We start from the raw sequence: 21184 nt of genomic DNA, 5'->3' as shown, positions 1-21184 counted from the left end.
GATTTTGATTCAGCCCTGTATTTTTCAGCAACTATTGCATACGGATACTTTTGCTGGGGTAGCAGGGATGTTAGTAAAGTAAAGAATTCTTGCAAGTTAATCATTTTTAACCCATGCTTTTTCTGTACACATCCAAGACCAGGATTCATTATTTTCCTCTTTAAATCTGTAATAGCCTTTAATAATCCAACCCTTCATAATATGGTTCCTAAATCAACTCATTATCTGAAAATTGAGAATAGAACAGCTTAAAATAAGCACACAATAGCTTTATAGTAGTCAGGATAAAACTAATACATTTTAAAAGGGAAAATAATACACTACAATTTTTTCTTTAAAAAAAATACTTTGGCAAGAGCATGAAATAGCACTGAACATTAAACTGAAAGTGTAGATTTGTGATATCAGCAGCCTGAATTCAGACCATTGCCAGGTTGAGTACATTCAGATTGGTGTTTTTTTTTTTTTTTTAATATGTTATGTCCTAGCTAGGGTTAAGAACATGCGAAGTTTTCTCGCCTCACAGAAAATGTCCAACGAGCATCACTTGCCCAATTCAACGGGTATGTAGCATCCACCAGTCTTTCATGGCCAGTGGGTACTGCAGAATGTACTCCGAGACACCTCCCAACCCCTCCATTGCACTCCATATATTAATGTTATTAGAGTGCCCCAATAGGCCAATGACCATGATGTGATACTAAGCCATACAGACCAAGGCAGCCTGTACTGAGCTAGCTGATCTCAGGCTGCTAAGCTGCAGGGCGCCACAGATGGCCTTGGCACCCTTGGAGGTGGAAAGAGAAGAATTCAGAGGGGGCTCTTGTTCCCGATTACCATTCAGCAGCCCTCGTTGGAAAGTGCGCACATTTGTATCCGGTAAGAAAATGCATAAAGATGCTCATCATCTAGCTGCAAACAAGAACACCCTTGGGTGAAGTACCAGAGGACTCCCAGTATACAGGGAAGCACACTGAAGTTCAAGTCAATGAGTCATCAGAAGACAGAATATTGGGTGTAAAATGTCATTATTTCATTTAAATCTCTTTACCCTCCCCTAGTGATTTTGCACCATTCCCTTTAATAGGCAAACACCTGTGTGGCGATCGATCTCACCCAATAAACATGCCGCATTCTAAATCAAAACAAATCTAATACAAGTCTCTTGTTTACAGGGCAAATTTACTTGACTATTTACTCTGAACTGAGATTGAAGTACACAACTGCACTGTTCAACATTCAGCTTTCTCCCCCCCCCCGCCCCACACACACAAATTTCTCTAAATTTGTGCCTTATACAAGCTAAAAAAGCGAGTTTTCCAGGTGTTTATCTGCAATAGATAGAATTCAATTCAAGCAAGGTGATAATTTGATGCTGTTAAACTGCACATTTACAGTCTAACATTCTGAACAAAACTGTGCCAGGGTCTTAAATCAAAACATGCCTGGGCAACATTTAATATTCAGTTCGGCACAGCACTATGAACACTGGTCCAAAGAATGGATTTATCTTTATCCAGAATCACTGTTACAGGTCATTTTTACTGCCACCCACCGTTTAATGTTGCACACCTCTGAAATAGGGGATGACAAGGGCGCAGGGCATACACCAAGGCAAATGATGATTTATAATAATGTTCAATAGAATCCTTTTAAATTACAGGATGTATATTTTGTACAATGGTCTCTGGACACTGCCTTGGAGTTAATATATATAGTATAAATTACATTTATTTTTAATTTAAAACTCACCCGAAGGCGACATGCCCACCAGTCAGGATTGCCAGCGATGTAGTGTTTAAAGCAACACAGAAACATGTCCTTTGTTTAGCCTCAATTGTCAGCAATTTCCTCCTCCTCCCCCCACCCCACTCAACTACCAACAGCTCACAGGGATACTTAGCTTTGGAAATGCTGAAAAGTTGGCAACATATTTGGCACATGAGCCAAGCTCAGGCTGAATTTCTTCCAAAAGAAATATAGGGCATATGGTCAGCAATACAATTACACACAGTTGGGGATAAGTGATAATGGGTTGGAGTGCGGGGGGGGGGGGGGGGGGGGCACGAATGGTTTCAATGAGCAGCGGGATGTGCTGGAAGACAAAGTTCAACAACATAGCCTGTTACTTTCATGCCCTGGCCTTGACAGTTCAGTAAAAAAATTGTTTCTCCAATTGAAAGGTCAGTGGCCATGTGGTAAGTTTGTTCATTTTTTACATTAACATGTAGAGGTATATTTTACATGAAGATAAGGTCGTTGCATTCCTTTCAAAAGTCTTTCCACCCCCACCCTGCAATTGTGAATACGACTGTAGCAAAGTGTGACTGAATCATTATAGAATTAGCAGCTCTGGAAAATAATTTCAAAAGTTACAGTACTTGATTGTTTACACAATTGCAATGCAAAATCTGTTCTGCGATAAAACAATATGCTGCCACTTTGGCTACCTTTATTGCATTGCTACTAACCTGAAAAGGCACGCCGTCGTGTCGAGAGTTCACTGGCCATACGGACAGCAGTACATAACTTCAACATCACTAACATGGTAATGATCATGATTATGCTTTGCAACAAGAGGGGTGGCTCAAAGTACCTTCCAAACCTTAAGAAAAAAGAGAGAACATATTAGATTAGCACTTCAAGCTGTACAAGTTCTTTTAAATGGTCTGTTAATTAATTCTAATTTTTTTAAATTAAAGTTTTCATTACTATACTAGAAATACATATGTATATAGAATTACACAGAATCTAGAGCAGAGAAAGAGGTAATTTGGCCTAACTGATCTATGCTGTCATTTATACTCCTCCCACTCTAACATTCCTTCTTCCCACCCTGCTCCCCGTGCCCCTCTATTCCCTTCTCCCTCATGTATGCATCAAGCCTTCCCATAAATGCATCAATGCTACCTGCTTTAACCACTCCATGTGGCAGCGAGTCCCACATTTACCATTCTCTGCATAAAAAAAATGCCTCCTAAATTCTTTATTTGGTCTGTTTGTGGCTATCTTATATTTAGTGGAAACAGTTTCTCTATAACCACACTACTGAACCCAGTCATAATTTTAAAGACCTCTATCAGGTCCAGTGTTCCCTCTAATTTTTTCTTTTTGTGCACGGTCCCTTTAACTTTGTGCGCAGCCCATTCAAATTTTCGTGCAGGTACGGTTTTCTTCCCTGTAAAAGCCAGTGAGCGGGTTCAATAGGGTGGTTATGGAGAAACTGTTTCCACTAAATATAAGATAGCCACAAACAGACCAAATAAAGAATTTAGGAGGCATTTTTTTTATGCAGAGAATGGTAAATGTGGGAATCGCTGCCACATGGAGTGGTTAAAGCAGGTAGCATTGATGCATTTACGGGAAGGCTTGATGCATACATGAGGGAGAAGGGAATAGAGGGGCACGGGGAGCAGGGTGGGAAGAAGGAATTAGAGTGGGAGGAGTATAAATGACAGCATAGATCAGTTAGGCCAAATTACCTCTTTCTCTGCTCTAGATTCTGTGTAATTCTATATACATATGTATTTCTAGTACAGGTAGACTATCCTTTATCCGCACTTCCGAAAACCGAAAACCTCAAGTTTTTTCGTGGAGCGTAAGTCGTGCGCACGACATGACCCGAGTGGCGCCAAACATGACAGGAGTGGTCCGGGAGCTCTGCCTTTCCCTGTGAGCAGGGCAGAGGGTCACAGAGTTCCCTCCTGGGTAGGAGATTGCAGGCCGAGCCGGGCAGTGTGAAGGAGGTACCGGGAGAGTGAACCCAACAATACAACGGCCTGTCCGATAGCTGCAGCGGCCCGTCCGATAGTCTTTTCTTCCCCCCCCCCCCCCCCGACCTGATTTGCGGGTCAGCTTAGTGTAGGTGTCAGCCGATATCTGGCTTTCCCACAACTGGCGGCGGCAGTCGAGCCCCAGACCCCCGCTAAGTCAAGGAATTCAGATACGGAGCAGGGGGAGCCAGAAACCTCGATCTAACGGCAGAAATCAGCAGCTGTTTTGTTAGGTTTTTTTCCCTTCCCCTAGCATTTTTTTTCTTCCCCTAGCATTTTTTTTTTTATATAAACAGTCAGGCTGTGGAAAGAGTCTCTGTAGCTTAGCAACAGCTTCAGAGACGCTTCCAAGGCAGGGCCCGAGTGTTTACAAGCTGTTGCAACAGTGTTTGTTGTCAGAAAACCTTCTGAAATCCAAAAAATTCCGAAAACCGAAACACAGCTGGTCCCAAGGTTTTCGGATAAAGGATAGTCTACCTGTATAGTGATAACTTTAATTTAAAAATATTAGAATTGTGCAGGGTCTCCAGACTGCTGCATGGCTGCACAGCTTAACGGGAACGTTGTTCAGGTCCCCTCTAAATCTTCTCTTTTCCAGAGAAAAGAGCCCCAGCCTGTTCGGTGTTTGCTGATCGTTGCATCCTAACCTCAGTTATGTTGAGAGACTAGAGATGCTGGTGTTATTCTCCCTGGAGCAGACAAGGTTAAGGGGAGATTTGACAGAGATGTTCAAAATCATGAAGGGTTTTGAGAGAGTAAATAAGGAGAAACCGTTTCCAGTGGCAGAAGGGTCGGTAACAAGAGGACACAGATTTAAAGGCGATTGGCAAAAGAACCAGAAGCAACGCGAGGGGAAAAAATTAAGCAGCGTGTTATGATGATCTGGAGTGCACTGCCTGAACGGAATCTGGAAGCAGATTAAATAATAATGTTCAAAAGGGAATTGGATAAGTACATGAAGGGGAAAAATTTAATGGCTATGGGGGACAGAGCAGGGGAACGAGACTAACTGGATCGCTCTTTCAAACAGCCGGCACAGACACGATGGGCCGAATGGCCTCCTTCTGTGCTGTATAATTGTATGATTCTATCAATTCTGGTAACATCCTTATAAATCTTTTCTGCACTTTCTCCATTGCTTCAATATCCTTTTTGTAGTATGGAGGAGATGAGAACTGTGCACAGTACCCTGTGTGGTTAACCACAGTTTTATATAAATTTATTACCTCACTGCTTGTCTAGTCTATTCCTCTGGAAATGAACCCTAGTACTTTGTTTGCTCTCTATGTCCTTATTAACTTGTGCTGCTACTTTTAGCTATTTATTTTACACAAAGTTATAAAGGAAGACCATGTAGTTTGACCTAAATTTAAGTTGAACAAGATAAAAGCATTTAATTAAAAAAATGCCTGTTAATTAGATACAAGGCTTTTTATGTTCTGGTCCTAGTCCCACTCCTACCTGAGGAGTTGGCCAGGACACACAACCTCCCTGAACACACACTCATGGTTCCCCAGGGTCACTCCACTGCCACTGAGAGTTCCCACCCCATGAAAATATTTGCAGCATTTAAGTTTAACTTAAGAATATAGTTAAATATCCTAAAGGTTACAAAGCAGGTTTAAAGAATGTGGGACAGAATCAAAGGTTACAAAGGCAAGAGTATGTTTCAACAAATTCCATTTTAACCACAGTGATATGAGAACATACGCAGCATTAACAGCACAGAAACAGGCCATCCAGCCCAAATGGTCTCTGCCAGTGTTTATGCTCCACACGAGCCTCCTCCCACCATTCTTCGTCTAACCCCAGCACCATAATCTTCGATTCTATTCTCCCTCGTCTTTATCTAGCTTCCCTTAAATGCATCTATACTACTCGCCTCACCTACTGCTTGTGGTAGCGAATTCCACATTCTCAGCACTCTCCAGGTAAAGAGGATTCTCCTGAATTCCCTATTGGATTTATTAGTGACTATCTTATATTTATGGCCTCCAAGTTCTGGTCTCGCCTGCAAGTGGAAACATCTTCTCTACGTCTAGCCCATCAAACCCTTTCATAACCTTAAAGACCTCGATCGGGTCTTGTTCATAAAAAGCGTAGCCACAGGGTTCCCCCAATAACTCAGTGGATAAAAGCATTATGTGAAGTGATGGTCAATTGCAGCAGCCAGGAAGATCCTTGGTTCATTCCTGATCTGGTTAATTTTAGGCAGGGCATCAGTGAGGGTATTAGGCCTCATCAATGCAGGCCACTGACATCTTAAACCTCAAGTAAGTAGTACAATAAGCCTTTTTTTTTTTTAAAACAGCCAGGCATATTCTGATTTAATAGCAAAATACTGCGGATGCTGGAAATCTGAAATAACAACAGAAAATGCTGGAAATACTCAGCAGGCCAGGCAGCATCCGTGGAGAGAGAAACAGAGTTAACGTTTCAGGTCTGGGACCCTTCATCAGAACTGGAAAAAGCTGGAGATGTAACAGATATTAAGCATGTGCAGAGACAGGGGGGAGGAAGAAATTGAAAGAACTTCCTGTACTTTTGTAAGAGGCAGGAACGATAAAATGTTGCAAATGGGAATGGCAAAAATCATACTACATGAAAAATGGGGGCAGGGATAATTATCTGAAATTGTTGAACTCCCTGCCCCCATTTTTCATGCAGTATGATTTTTGCCGCTCCCATTTGAAACATTTTATCTTAATATCCGTTACATCTCCAGCTTTTTCCAGTTCTGATGAAGGGTCCCAGATGCTGCCTGGCCTGCTGAGTATTTCCTTGGACCCCAGCTATTCACAATATATATTAATGATCTAGACAAGGGAACGAGATGTAATATCGCCAAGTTTGCAGACGACACAAAGCTGGGTGGGCGTGTGTGCTGTGAGGAGGATGCCGAGAAACTCCAGGATGATTTGGACAGGTTGGGTGATTGGGCAGAAGCATGGCAGATGCAATGTAACGTGGATAAATGCGAGGTTATCCACTTTGGTGTCAAAAACAGGAAGGCAGATTGGGTGACCGCTTTGCGGAACACCTCCGTTCAGTCCGTAAGGGTGACCCCGAGCTTCCGGTCGCCTGTCATTTTAATTCACCGCTCCATTCCCACTCGGACCTCACCGTCCTTGGCCTCTTGTATTGTTCCACGGAAGCTCAACGTAAACTCAAGGAACAGCACCTCATCTTCCGATTAGGCACTCTGCAGTCTTCCGGACTCTATATCAAGTTCAACAATTTCAGATCATAACCTCGGCCCCTATTACATTTTTTCTTGTAATTTTTCCACTCTTTTCCCCCCCCCCCCCCCCCTTTCCTTTTGTTTCTCTCTCACACCTGGAAGCTATCTCTTGCCCTGCCAGTACACTTTACGCCCAATCTCAGCCTATTGCCATCTCGTCTAGCTTCTAATACCTTTTATAATTGCAAAATACTGCAGATGCTGGAAATCTGAAATAACAACAGAAAATGCTGGAAATACTCAGCAGGCCAGGCAGCATCCGTGGAGAGAGAAACAGAGTTAACGTTTCAGGTCTGGGACCCTTCATCAGAACTGGAAAAAGCTGGAGATGTAACAGATATTAAGCAGGTGCAGAGACAGGGGGCATGGGGGGTTAGGAGGAGATGAAGGAATTGAAAGAACATCCTGTACTTTTGTAAGAGGCAGGAAAGATAAAATGTTGCAAATGGGAATGGCAAAAATCATACTGCATGAAAAATGGGGGCAGGGATAATTATCTGAAATTGTTGAACTCAATGTTGAGTCTGGCAGGCTGCAAAGTGCCCAATCGAAAGATGAGGTGCTGTTCCTCGAGCTTACGTTGAGCTTCATTGGAACAATGCAATAGGCCGAGGACAGAGAGATCAGAGTGGGAGTGAAGCGGTGAATTAAAGTGACAGGCGACCGGAAGCTCAGGGTCACCCGTACGGACTGAACGGAGGTGTTCCGCAAAGCGGTCGCCCAATCTGCGTTTGGTCTCCCCAATGTAGAGGAGACTGCATCGTGAGCAGCGAATACAGTATATTAAATTGCAAGAAGTACAAGTAAATCGCTGTTTCACCTGGGAAGGGGTGTTTGGGGCCCTGCACAGTGGGAAGGGAGGAGGTAAAAGGGCATGTGTTGCATCTCCTGCGCTTGCACGGGAAGGTGCCAGGTGAAGGAGCATGGCTGTTGGGGGTGATTGAGGAGTGGACCAGGGTGTCGTGGAGGGAGCGGTCCCTTCGGAATGCTGAAAGGGGAGGTGAGGGGAAGATGTGTTTGGTGGTGGGATCACGTTGGAGGTGGCGGAAATGGCGGAGGATGATCCGTTGAATGTGGAGGCTAGTGGGGTGAAAGGTGAGGACAAGGGGAACCCTATCGTGGTTCTGGGAGGGAGGGGCAGTGGTAAGAACAGAAGTGCGGGAAATAGAATGGACACGGTCAAGGGCCGTGTCAACCACGGTAGAGGGGAATCCTCGGTTGAGGAAAAAGGAAGACATGTCAGAAGCACTAGTATGGAAGGTGGCATCGTCAGAACAGACGCGGCGGAGACGGAGAAACTGGGAGAATGGAATAGAGTCCTTACAGGAAGCGGGGTGGGAGGAAGTGTAGTCCAGGTAGCTGTGGGAGTCGGTGGGCTTGTAGTGGATGTTTGTTGAAAGCCGATCGCCAGAAATGGAGACGGAGAAGTCAAGGAAGGGAAGAGTCTGAGATGGACCATGTGAAGGCGAGGGCAGGGTGGAAAGTGGAAGTAAAGTGAATGAACTTATCCAGTTCAGGGCGAGAGCAGGAAACGGCACCAATACAGTCATCGATGTACCGGAAAGAGAGGTGAGGGAGGGGACCTGAGTAGGACTGGAACAAAGAATGTTCCACATGTCCCATGAACAGGCAGGCATAGCTAGGGCCCATGCGGGTTCCCATTGCAACACCTTTAATTTGGAGGAAGTGAGTGGAGTCAAAGGAGAAGTTGTTCAATGTGACTCCACTCACTTCCTCCAAATTAAAGGTGTTGCTATGGGAACCCGCATGGGCCCTAGCTATTCTCCCAGTTTCTCCGTCTCCGCCGCGTCTGTTCTGACGATGCCACCTTCCATACTAGTGCTTCTGACATGTCTTCCTTTTTCCTCAACCGAGGATTCCCCTCTACAGTGGTTGACACGGCCCTCGACCGTGTCCGTTCTATTTCCCGCACTTCTGCTCTCACCCCTGCCCCTCCCTCCCAGAACCACGATAGGGTTCCCCTTGTCCTCACCTTTCACCCCACCAGCCTCCACATTCAACGGATCATCCTCCGCCATTTCCGCCACCTCCAACGTGATCCCACCACCAAACACATCTTCCCCTCACCTCCCCTTTCAGCATTCCGAAGGGACCGCTCCCTCCGCGACACCCTGGTCCACTCCTCAATCACCCCCAACAGCCCTGCTCCTTCACCTGGCACCTTCCCGTGCAAGCGCAGGAGATGCAACACATGCCCTTTTACCTCCTCCCTTCCCACTGTCCAGGGCCCCAAACACCCCTTCCCAGGTGAAACAGCGATTTACTTGTACTTCTTGCAATTTAATATACTGTATTCGCTGCTCATGATGCAGTCTCCTCTACATTGGGGAGACCAAACGCAGATTGGCCGACCGCTTTGCGGAACACCTCCGTTCAGTCTGTACGGGTGACCCTGAGCTTCCGGTCGCCTGGCACTTTAATTCACCGCTTCACTCCCGCTCTGATCTCTCTGTCCTCGGGCTATTGCATTGTTCCAATGAAGCTCAACGTAAGCTCGAGGAACAGCACCTCATCTTTCGATTGGGCACTTTGCAGCCTGCCGGACTCAACATTGAGTTCAACAATTTCAGATAATTATCCCGGCCCCCATTTTTCATGCAGTATGATTTTTGCCATTCCCATTTGCAACATTTTATCTTTCCTGCCTCTTACAAAAGTACAGGATGTTCTTTCTATTTCTTCCTCCCCTCCTAACAACCCGCCCCCCGTCTCTGCACCTGCTTAATATCTGTTACATCTCCAGCTTTTTCCAGTTCTGATGAAGGGGCCCAGACCTGAAACGTTAACTCTGTTTCTCTCTCCACGGATGCTGCCTGGCCTGCTGAGTATTTCCAGCATTTTCTGTTGTTATTTCTAATACCTTTTGTCTCTTTTACTTCTTTTGTCCGATCGCAGCCCTGCCTTTGATCTATTTTCTTTTCTTTCCAGTTTTGAAGAAGGGTTCGACCCGAAACGTCAACTCAAATTTCTCTCCACGGATGTTGCCTGACCTGCTGAGTTTTTCCAGCATTTTCTGTTGTTATATAGGCAATTATCTGAATGGCAATAGATTGGGAGAAGGGGAAGTGCAACGAGACCTGGGTGCCCTTGTGCATCAGTCGTTGAAGGTAAGCATGCAGGTGCAGCAGGCGGTTAAGAAGGCAAATGGTATGTTGGCCTTCGTAGCGAGAGGGTTCGAGTACAGGAACAAGGATGTCTTGCTGCAGTTGTACAGGGCCTTGGTGAGACCACATCTTGAGTAGTGTGTGCAGTTTTGATCGCCTTATCTGAGGAAGGATGTTCTTGCCATGGAAGTTCAGCGAAGATTCACCAGGCCGATAACTGGGATGGCAGGAATGACGTATGAGGAGAGATTGGGTCGATGGGGCTTATACTCGCTGGAGTTTAGAAGAATGAGAGGGGATCTCATTGAAACTTATAAAATTCTGACAGGACTGGACAGACTAGATGCAGGAAGGATGTTCCCAATGGTCGGGGAGTCCAGAACCAGGGGTCACAGTCTAAGGATAAGGGGTAAGCCATTTAGGACAGAAATTAGGAGGAATTTCTTCACCCAGGGAGTGGTGAACCTGTGGAATTCTCTACCACAGAAGGCAGTAGAGGCCAATTCATTAAATATATTCAAGAAGGAGTTGGATATATTTCTTAAGGCTAAAGGGATCAAGGGGTGTGGGGAGAAAGCAGGGACAGGGTACTGAATTTGGATGATCAGCCATGATCGAATTGAATGGCAGAGCAGGCTCGAAGGGCCGAATGGCCTACTCCTGCTCCTATCTTCTATGTTTCGATGATTCTGGCTGGGAGTAAAGTCGATGCTAAATTCATTTCAGTTCGTCAGAATTTAGAGTAACGTGCCCCCCACCCCCTCAAAGTATGTGGGTCCACTAACTTCCAATAAACCAACAATCACCATGCTGATTCCTCAAGTAACACATGCTTTAAATTGCTGTGAAATATATAGCTTTGGCGTGTAGGCAGCAGCTGCCTTCAGCTCCTGATTTCATGAACTGCAAGACAACCTGAACTGAGAGCAGGAGACGATCTTATTCATCTGCTTGTGCGTCATGTTCTATTAGGCATTTAATTCGGGGAGATTCCTTTAAATAATCAGATGTCCAAGTTGCCACTTCAGAGCTTCACTAACCATTCAAATCCTTAAATGTTATTGGTTAAGGACAGAAGACTATTGGTCCCGTCGCTCGCCACGTCCCAGATGCCCTCGCCGCTCCTTTATCAATTCTCACTTGCAGCAATTTGTGACGCAAAATTAATTGGAGCTGAAGGGTGAGGGAAAAAAATCCAACTCACTGCGAGATGTCCCACTCCAGCAAATTCTGGGGCATTATTTTTCCAGCAAACTGACGTGAATTCACCACTGGAGGATTGAGGAGCACCAATGGTCAAGCTTATGCCGTTCATCACCAATATCGCCATTGTAGCAAATTTTGGGCCATTGTTTTTTATACTGCTCAATTTATAGTCAGGTGAAAAGACATTTTCCTCTATAACTTATGTTGTCAGTGGTACTAAGCCGATTGCTATCTGGTGACTCCAAGTTGAGAGAATGCACACATGGATTAAACGCAGTTGTGATGCCCCCATCAACAAAATTTGGCACTCGCTGTCTATGCCCATGTATAAAGTGGCTACTTCAGACAAGAGGAGTGTACCCACATCCATGGAACTATATTCCAACACGAAAGTCACTAAGACAGTGTGCACTAAAGTTTGCCAAACACACAATGTGAAGATAAATCAGGACGAGTCATAATCACACCACTTGCACAAGGCATCATTACTAAATATGGATCTCACTTCCCAAAGTCAGGCCAAATTTTTTTTTTTTTTTTAATTAAAAAGACAACCACGTCACAATTCATAGAATACTTGGATTAAATCACAGTAATACAATAATCTTTTTGGCTTTTGTGCATAAAATGCCTTACAGTCACCAAATGAATCTTACACAGTTTAAAATCATGCAACTGTGGAGTTCCTGGAGCACATCATTTGAGCACTGCCCTCAGTGGAAATTCGCAAGCAGTCTACAAGATATCCATGCCGTTACACCAGAAGCTTTGGCCTGGGCATCCGAATTAGATATTGATATTTAATTTGTTTTTTTGCTGCTACCATACAAAAGACGACGACAGTTCGAAAGTACATTGCAAAAGTAAAAACAATTCATCCGGTCAATGAGGGCACGCAAGAAAGTTTTGTAAAGTAGATGTGGACTTACCAAAAGAATATTCTTAATATATTGGCCACAAGCAACACTAAGCAAACGTAGATGGAGAAGCCCTCTGCATTCTGTGTGCGTTTAATGTCCCTATATTGAGGAATGTAGGGCACCACTCCACCAAACACCATTGCCCCCGCTGCTATCCAAGAAGCCAGCTTGCTGACAGGTAGGGCCAACTGCTTAAGGGAGCTCAGACTCTCTTCCATTTTCGCTTCAAAATAAATCCAGGCCAGGCTGCCCGAGAGCAATGATTTGGCCTCTTCAGTCACCAAATCTGCAATCTTCCGCCGTCTGCTGCATTGCGTTCGCCACTTTGCAAAAGGTCCTGAAACCGGCTTGAAATGGCTGGGTGATTGTGGGGTTGAGATGTGAGTCGTGCACAGATCGACGCCTCCTTAAACGCTCTCGTGATGTCACTAAAACGTCCTGATTTCCTCAATGCCACGCCGACAACTGGGGGGGGGAAGAAAGAGCAACACAAAATAAAACAGCGAAATTATATATTTTTTTAAAACTGGCCTATTTTATTCCTGCAGCGAGGGAAAGGACAAGTTAAAAGAAACTGTTTCCATTTTTTTTTACTGATTGCAAGCGATCCACGTGATGTCTCCACGAACAGAAGCACCAAGCTGACGAAGCAGTTCTCTTTTAAGTTTGTGGTTAAAAACCTTAAATTGTATTTCGACGTCTGAGCCAGAGAGACACGATTTGACAAGGAAGTTAACTTATCATTCCTCCCCAGGTGGAATCTTTAAAGATTCGCGCTCGCCATAAAAATATATAGACTGCGAGATAAGAGCATTTTAGGAAACCATAAAGTGCTGATACTTGTCTTGCCTCCGGCTGTGCAATGCCTGTCCTTATCTTTCACTGATACACGAAGAAAACATTGCAACTTTCCAGCAAATACTGATCCGGTAAGATGGTCAGCACTCGGTCGTTCTCACACACGATACATTCTCCTGAATCGGACACACGATACATTCTCCTGAATCGGGTCCCGCCCGCCCCTGCAAATATCCCAGACTGGTGCCAATACAACTGAAGATTTTGGACTGGGCACTCAGATTTTTGAGTGAAGTGATTGGGAAATTCTAATATGTAAATAAAACACGAGTTTTCAAATGTGATTTTTTTTTCCACACCCGGTGATGTGGAGACTTTAAATTATTCAAGTTTTAATGAATTTCCAGCTTCAGCAAGGCCAACCTCAGCATTCAAAGCACCAGGGTAGGCTACACCTAGTTTTGGATTTGGCAGCCATGGCATCGCCACAGCCCAAAGGTAATATTTCTGAACCATAGAAACCAGGGAACTTGCAGGTTCAATTCCCAGACTTTTCCAAGCGAACCGATCTTAACTGGGACAGCAGTAGGGGCAATGCACAAGGACATATGAAATAGGAGCAGGTGTAGGCCCTTCAAGCCTGCTCCGCCATTCATGGCAGATCTTCTACCTCAACTCCACCTTCTATCCCCATATTCCTTGAAACCGAGTATCCAAAAATCTATTGATCTCTGTCTTGAATATACTCAATGACTGAGCATTCGCAGCCCCCTAGGGTAGAGAATTCTAAAGATTCACAACACCGAGTGAAGAAATTTCTCATCTCCAATACCACCACCCTGGAATTGCAAACGGAAAATGGTGCAGGGTTTCAGATTACTATTCAGCAACTCCTACTGAAAGTGTGTGTGGACCTTGGGTGAGGATAGGATTAGGCTCTGCAACAATGTCCTTTACAGCTGGATAGTCCACTGGCACTCATTGGAACTGTGCTGCAGTGAGGGAATTAATGCCGGGAGGAGAGGGAGATCTCGTGGGAGAAAAATATGGCAACCCTAGATACAAATCTTAGAGGAAAGAATTTATAGGACCGCATGTTTTCTTATTTCCAACGCAATATTCTGGTTGTGTCATTTTATATTAAAAAATATTTGTCACCTCAGTGCTCTTTGTGCATATTTTCTCATGTGTCCAATCCCACTTTAAGGCAAACAATGAGTCTGCAAAGTCATCTGCTTTGGCTACAGGCATGCAGAATCATACCAGTTTACTCCAGAGAACTAATAGCACTTAATGGCACAAGGTTCTTATTTAATTATTAATTATTCTCACAATCAAAGCCATGGCTGTCATTGGCTTGAAGTGACTGACATCTGTAATCCATACCTAAAGAGCATTCTGTAAAAGGGGTGAAGAGTGCCAATGTGCTGTATGTTTCTTTCAATGTTTCTAAGTGCTGTACAAATACTGGCCAGGAGAGCGCCGAGAATAAAAAGCAGGGTTCCAGGTGACCAAACAAAGTAAGCCAGCTTGAGGCATCGAAAGAGTTGAGTACTCTTAATCCATTTTTATACTGGCACTTGTTTAATTTGGATTCTTGAAGATGGGCGTCGATGAGCCAAGTACCCAAGTTTGCACTATTAAATCCAGCTCTCTTATGCCAGTGCAGAATCGTCAGCCCACTTTCTACAATATGTAATCCAAAAGTCATGATTAATTGTACTGCATTTGTACTTATTCAATAAGGGACTGTATATATTGTCAGAATCCTTCGAGTTCAATTGTGATCGCCCGTCTTCGTGAGATCAGTGCCACCCAGATCTCAAGTGCTACACGTTTAGTAGAGGTGTGTACTTTGCTTTGTGCACCACTGCACTTTGTCACTGGATGTTCCACATCACCTCCATCAACCATGTTTTAAAAATGCTATCGGATGTCCCGTGGAACATCAAACAGTAACTCAGAGGAGCCTTATACAAAGTAATGCACAATGTACTTCAGTTCATCCAAAACGCTGCTGCCCGTATCCGAACTCGCACTATGTCCCGTTTATCCATCACCCGTGCTCGCTGACCTACATTGGCTCCCGGTCCAGCAACGCAGCTAATTGAAAATTCTCATCCTTGTGTTCAAATCACTCCATGGCTTAGCCTCTCCCCATCTCTGTAACCTCCTCCAGCCCCACAACCCCACAAGATCTCTGCACTCCTCCAATAATGGCCACTTGCACATCCACGATTTTTAATCGTTCCACCATTGGCAGCCATGTCTTCAACTGCCTGGGCTCTAAGCGCTGGATTTCCCTCCCTAAACCTCTCCGGCTCTCTCTCCTCCTTTAAGACGCTCCTTAAAACCTACCTCTTTGACCTGTCCTAACATCTCATGTGGCTCGGTGTCAATTGATGTCTGATTATGCTCCCGTGAAGCGCCTTGGGATGTTTTACTACGTTAAAGGCGCTATATAAAAATAAGTTGTTGTTACCAATGAGATTATATTTTTCCCTTATTTATAATAACAGTTTAGTAAAAAATCTTTTCTCTTTACACACTGAAGAAAATATACTCCTTCATATGACCCAGACCATAACAATATAAACAAAAATACTAATAGAAAGACTTGCATTTATATAGCGCCTTTCACGACCACTGGACGTCTCAAAGCACTTTACAGCCAATGAAGTACTTTTTGATGTGGAGTCACTGTTGTAACATGGGAAATGTGGCAGCCAATTGCGCACAGCAAGCTCCCACAAACAGCAATGTGATAATAACCAGATAATCTGTTTTTGTTATGTTGGTTGAGGGATAAATATTGGCCAGGACACCAGGGATAACTCCCCTGCTCTTCTTCGAAGTAGTGCCATGATCCCCACTCTCATCCATCCCTCTCCTATCTCCCTCGGTTTAACGTCTCATCTGAAAGACGGCACCTCCGACAGTGCAGCACTCCTTCAGCACTGCACTGGAGTGTCAGGCTAGCTTTATGTGCTCAAGTCCCTGGAGTGGGACTTGAACCCACAACCTTCTGACTCAGAGGCGAGGGTGCCGCCCACTGAGCCACGGCTGAAATGTAATTTACTGTCGTAGAACTTTGAAAACTCAGCATCAATCGCTCCTGTGAGACGCTTTCGATGTTTTACTATGTTAATGGCGCTATACAAGTTGTTGTAGTACTCTTCTGCTGCTAAAATGCAGCGGGGTGTGTGTGTGTAACTTAGTCTATCACTTCAAGGCCAGGAGGTGCAACAGTTGTGCCTTCCCGGGTCAGCTGGAGGCCAACTGCTCTTAGGCAGTCGCAAATCAGTTAGCGGTCAGACTAGCATTCCTTTTATTAAGTGATTCCTGAAATCAATTAGAAGGTATTTTCTACTGGCAAAAAAGTTTCTCTCTCCTCCTCTCCCCTCCCTCTCCACCTCTTTCCCTCTCTCCTGAACCCTAGCCTCTTCTCTCCTCCATCCCACACCCCCCTCCACTCCCTCTTCTCCATCCTTCCCCTCCAAATACCGTCGCTCTCGTCCGTCCCTCCCCTATCTCCCATGATCCTCTCTATCCCGTCCATCCCTTCTCTATCTTCCATGATCCCCACTCTCGTCCGTCCCTCGCCTATCTTCTATGATCCTCTCTATCTCGTCCGTCCCTCGCCTATCTTCCATGATCCCCGCTCTCTCGTCCGTCCCTCCCCTATCTCCCATGATCCCCGCTCTCTTGTCCGCCCCTCCCCATCTCCCATGATCCCCGCTCTCTTGTCCGCCCCTCCCCATCTCCCATGATCCCCGCTCTCTTGTCCGCCCCTCCCCTATCTCCCATGATCCCCGCTCTCTTGTCCGCCCCTCCCCTATCTCCCAGGATCTCCACTCTCTCGTCTGTCCCTTCCCTCTCCCATGGTCCTCTCTATCTGATCCGTCCCTCCCTTATCTCCCAGGATCCCCTCCCTCTCTCTCATCCGTCCCTCCCCTCCACCCAGGATCCCCTCTCTCTCTCATCTGTCCCTCTCCTCCACCCCCACCCAGGATGCCCTCTCTCTCATCCATCCTTCCCTTATCTCCCAGGATCCCCTCTCTCTTGCTCATCCATCCCTCCCACCCTCATCTCCCAGGATCCCTTTCTCTTTCGTCCCTGCCTCCCCTATCTCCCAGGATCCCCTCTCTCTCGTCCATCACTCCCATGTCGGAACAAACAACATAAGGAGGAGGTCCTACTGAGAGAGTATCAGGAGTTAGGAGTGAAATTAAGCAGCAGGAATTCAAGGGTAATAATCTCTGGATTATTGCCGGAGTCACATGCAAATTGGTATAGAAACAGTCAAGGAGATCAGGAGAATTAACACGTGGCTAAAGGGCTGGTGTGGGAAAGAGGGGTTCCTTTTCACGGGACACTGGCACCAGTACTGGGACAGGAAGGAGCTGTACCGATGGGACGGGCTCCACTTGAACTGAGATGGGACCCGTGTCCTAGTGGAAAGGGTAAATAGGAAGGTGGCAAAGGCTGTAAACTAGCAAGACGGAAGAGGTGGAAGGGAGCTACAAGAAATGAAATCAGCCTAAATATAAACAAAACAGGGAGAGCATAGGAAACAATAAAGTAAGGGAGGACATTGATGGCCAGAGAATAAATAGAGTTATAGAACAGGAGTGTAAGAAGATGGTTAACAATAAAGTGAGAGGAACTGCTATTAAAAATAAGTTAAACTGTCTGTACAGCAAAGCACACAGTGTCTGTAATAAAACAGGGGAACTGGAGGCAATAATACGTTGCAAGGAACAAGACATAGTAGGGATTACTGAGACATGGCTACAGAGAAATCAGGACTGGGAATTAAACACTGCAAGGTATAACATATTTAGAAAAGGGGGAGGTAGAGTATCTGTACTTATTAGGGATAACATAATGGCAGTAGAAAAAAGTGGCACAGCTATGAGCAAGACAAAAATAGAATCCATGTGGATAGGGATAAAAGATAATAAAAGATCACTCACACTAATAGCGGTAGGCTACAGACCACCTAATAGTGGAGGGAGGAGAAGGAAGAAATATGCAAACAAATTAGGGAAATGAGTAAAAAACATCAAATAATAATCATGGCAGATTTCAACTACCCCAATATTAATTGGCCAGAAGAGGTAGGTAAAAGGGAAAAGGGAATGAGTTCCTACAATGTGACTGGTGGATAGCTAACGCAATACCTATATTTAAGAAGGGAGATAGAACATGTCCAGGAAACTACAGACCAGTCAGCTTAATATCGGTGGTAGGAAAAATAATGGAATCCTTACTGAAGGAGAAAATAGAACATCTAGAAACCAAAAATATAATAATGAATAGTCAGCATGGATTTCAAAAGGGAAAGTCTTGCTTGACCAACCTCATTGAATTTCTTGAAGAGGTAACAGAGAGAGTAGACAAGAGTAATGTAGTAGATGTAATTTATCTAGATTTTCAAAAGGCCTTCGATAAGGTACCACATAACAGATTAACGAATAAGGTCAGAGCATGCAGAGTCAGGGGACAAGTAGCAGAATGGATAACTGGCAGAAGGTGGGAAGTGGTGTTCCACAAGCTCAGTATTGGGACCACTGTTGTTCACAATTTAGACTTTGGAATCAAAGACACAATTTCTAAATTTGCAGATGACACCAAATTGTGGCGGGGGGAGATAATCAATACTGTGGAGCAATGCATCAAATTAAAAGAACACATTAATAAACTTGAAGAATGTTGAATTTCATTTGCCAATTATATGTCCACAGATAAATGTGAGGTATTACATTTTGGTAAGAAAATTAGGGAGGTCACATATTACTTGGAAAATACAAATCTAAGTGGTGTAGAAGAGCAAAGGGATCTCGGAGTACAAATACACAAATCACTGAAAGTAGCGACACAGGTTAACAAGGCCATAAAAAAAATAAACCAAGCACTAGGGTTTATTTCTAGAGGGATTGAATTGAAAAGTAGAGATGTTATGCTAAACTTGTATCAAACCTTGGTCAGACCACACTTGTGGAGTACTGCGTACAATTCTGGATGCCATATTATAAAAAGGATATACGGGCACAGGAAAGGTTGCAAGAAAGATTTACAAGGATGATTTAAGAAATGCGAGGGTATACATATCAGGAAAGGATGAACAGGCTGGGTCTTTTCCTCTTGAAAAGAGAAGGCCGTGCGGTGACCTAATAGAGGTCTTTAAAATTATGAAAGGTTTTGATAGAGTGGATACAGAGAGAATGTTTCCACTGTGAGGAAGAGCATAACTAGAGGCCATCAATATAAGATAGTCACCAAAAATTCAAATGGGGAATTCAGAAGAAATTTCTTTACCCAGAGAGTGGTAAGAATGTGGAACTCGCTACCACAGGGAGTGGTTGAAGCGAATAGTATAGATGCATTTAAGGGGAGGCTAGACAAGCATATGAGGAAGAAAGAAATAGAGGGATATGCTGATAGATTTAGATGAGGAAAGATAGGAGGAGGCTCAAGTGGTGCATAAATACCGGCATGGACTGGTTGGGCCGAATGGCCTGATTCTATGTTGTATATTCTTTGTTATCCTATGTAACAGGAACCCCTCTCTCTCTCATCCATCCATCCTGTCCACCCACACCCAGAACCCACTCTATCCTCCATCGTTTCTCCCCCCACCACCTCTCCCTCCCACCATTTTTCCCTCCCTCCCACCATCTCTCCCTCCTCCGTCCCAGTCCCTCCCACCATCTCTCCCTCCTCTGTCCCAGTCCCTCCCACCATCACTCCCTCCTCCGTCCCAGTCCCTCCCATCTCTCCCTCCTCTATCCCAGTCCCTCCCACCATCACTCTCTCCTCTATCCCAGTCCCTCCCATCACTCCCTCCTCTATCCCAGTCCCTCCCACCATCACTCCCTCCTCCGTCCCAGTCCCTCCCACCATCACTCCCTCCTCTATCCCAGTCCCTCCCATCACTCCCTCCTCTATCCCAGTCCCTCCCACCATCACTCCCTCCTCCGTCCCAGTCCCTCCCACCATCTCTCCCTCCTCTATCCCAGTCCCTCCCACCATCACTCCCTCCTCTGTCCCAGTCCCTCCCACCATCTCTCCCTCCTCTATCCCAGTCCCTCCCACCATCACTCCCTCCTCCGTCCCAGTCCCTCCCTGCATCTCTCTCGCGCTGTCCTCGTCCTTCCCACCATCGCTCTCTCCCTCCTCCGTCCCAGTCGCTCCCACCATCGCTCTCTCCGTCCCAGTCCCTCCCACCATCGTTCTCTCCCTCCTCCGTCCCTCCCACCATCGCTCTCTCCCTCCTCCGTCCCAGTCCCTCCCACCATCGCTCTCTCCCTCCTCCGTCTCCCCGTGTTTGCGTGGGTTTCCTCCGGGTGCTCTGGTTTCCTCCCACAGTCCAAAGATGTGCGGGTTAGGTTGATTGGCCATGATAAAAATTGGCCCTTAGTGTTAGGGGAGATTAAATACGTGGGGTTACGGGGATAGGGCTTAGGTGGGATGGCTGTCGGTGTAGGGACCGGGTGCTAGGGTTTGGATGATCAGCCATGATCTCGTTGAATGGCGGAGCAGGCTCGAAGGGCCGAATGGTCGACTCCTGCTCCTATGTTTCTATCTCTCTCTCCGTCCCAGTCCCTCCCACCATCTCTCTCCCTCCCTCCCATCATCTCTCTCTCCCTCCCTCCCTCCCTCCCACCATCTCTCTCTCCCTCCCTCCCTCCCACCATCTCTCCCTCCCTCCCTCCCACCATCTCTCCCTTCCTCCCTCCCACCATTTCTCTCTCCCTCCCTCCCTCACCACCATCTCTCTCTCCCTCCCTCCCACCCACCAACTCTCTCTCCCTCCCTCCCACCATCTCTCCCTCCCTCCCTCCCACCATCTCTCTCTCCCTCCCTCCCACCATCTCTCTCTCCCTCCCTCCCTCCCACCATCTCTCTCTCCCTCCCTCCCACCAATCTCTCTCTCCCTCCCTCCCACCATCTCTCTCCCTCCCTCCCACCATCTCTCTCTCCCTCCCTCCCACCATCTCTCTCTCCCTCCCTCCCTCCACCATCTCTCTCTCCCTCCCTCCCACCATCTCTCTCTCCCTCCCTCCCACCATCTCTCTCTCCCTCCCTCCCACCATCTCTCCCTCCCTCCCTCCCACC

General features: G+C 45.8%; 1 protein-coding gene across 4 annotated transcripts in view; it reads right to left on the bottom strand.

Moving 5' to 3' along the window:
* The window catches only part of slc66a2 (solute carrier family 66 member 2), a 90223-nt gene that overhangs the window by 68223 nt on the left and 816 nt on the right, over positions 1-21184 (bottom strand). Inside the window, exons 1-3 of one of the 4 annotated variants that reach the window (XM_085993623.1) lie at positions 13115-13693; positions 12275-12730; positions 2472-2605 (exon numbers count right to left, since the gene is read on the bottom strand). In XM_085993623.1, coding sequence (XP_085849749.1) covers positions 2472-2605; positions 12275-12483 — 343 coding nt within the window. In that variant the 5' untranslated portion in view covers positions 12484-12730; positions 13115-13693. Of the gene's footprint in view, positions 1-2471; positions 2606-12274; positions 12731-13114; positions 13694-21184 lie in introns of those variants that run through there. The other 3 variants (XM_085993620.1, XM_085993622.1, XM_085993621.1) reach the window with 3 other exon arrangements.

Source organism: Somniosus microcephalus, chromosome 7, assembly GCF_052327205.1.
Source record: "Somniosus microcephalus isolate GS21.2 chromosome 7, FLI_Smic_1.0, whole genome shotgun sequence".
Taxonomy (NCBI): domain Eukaryota; kingdom Metazoa; phylum Chordata; class Chondrichthyes; order Squaliformes; family Somniosidae; genus Somniosus; species Somniosus microcephalus.
This window is presented reverse-complemented; position numbering and strand designations above follow the sequence as displayed.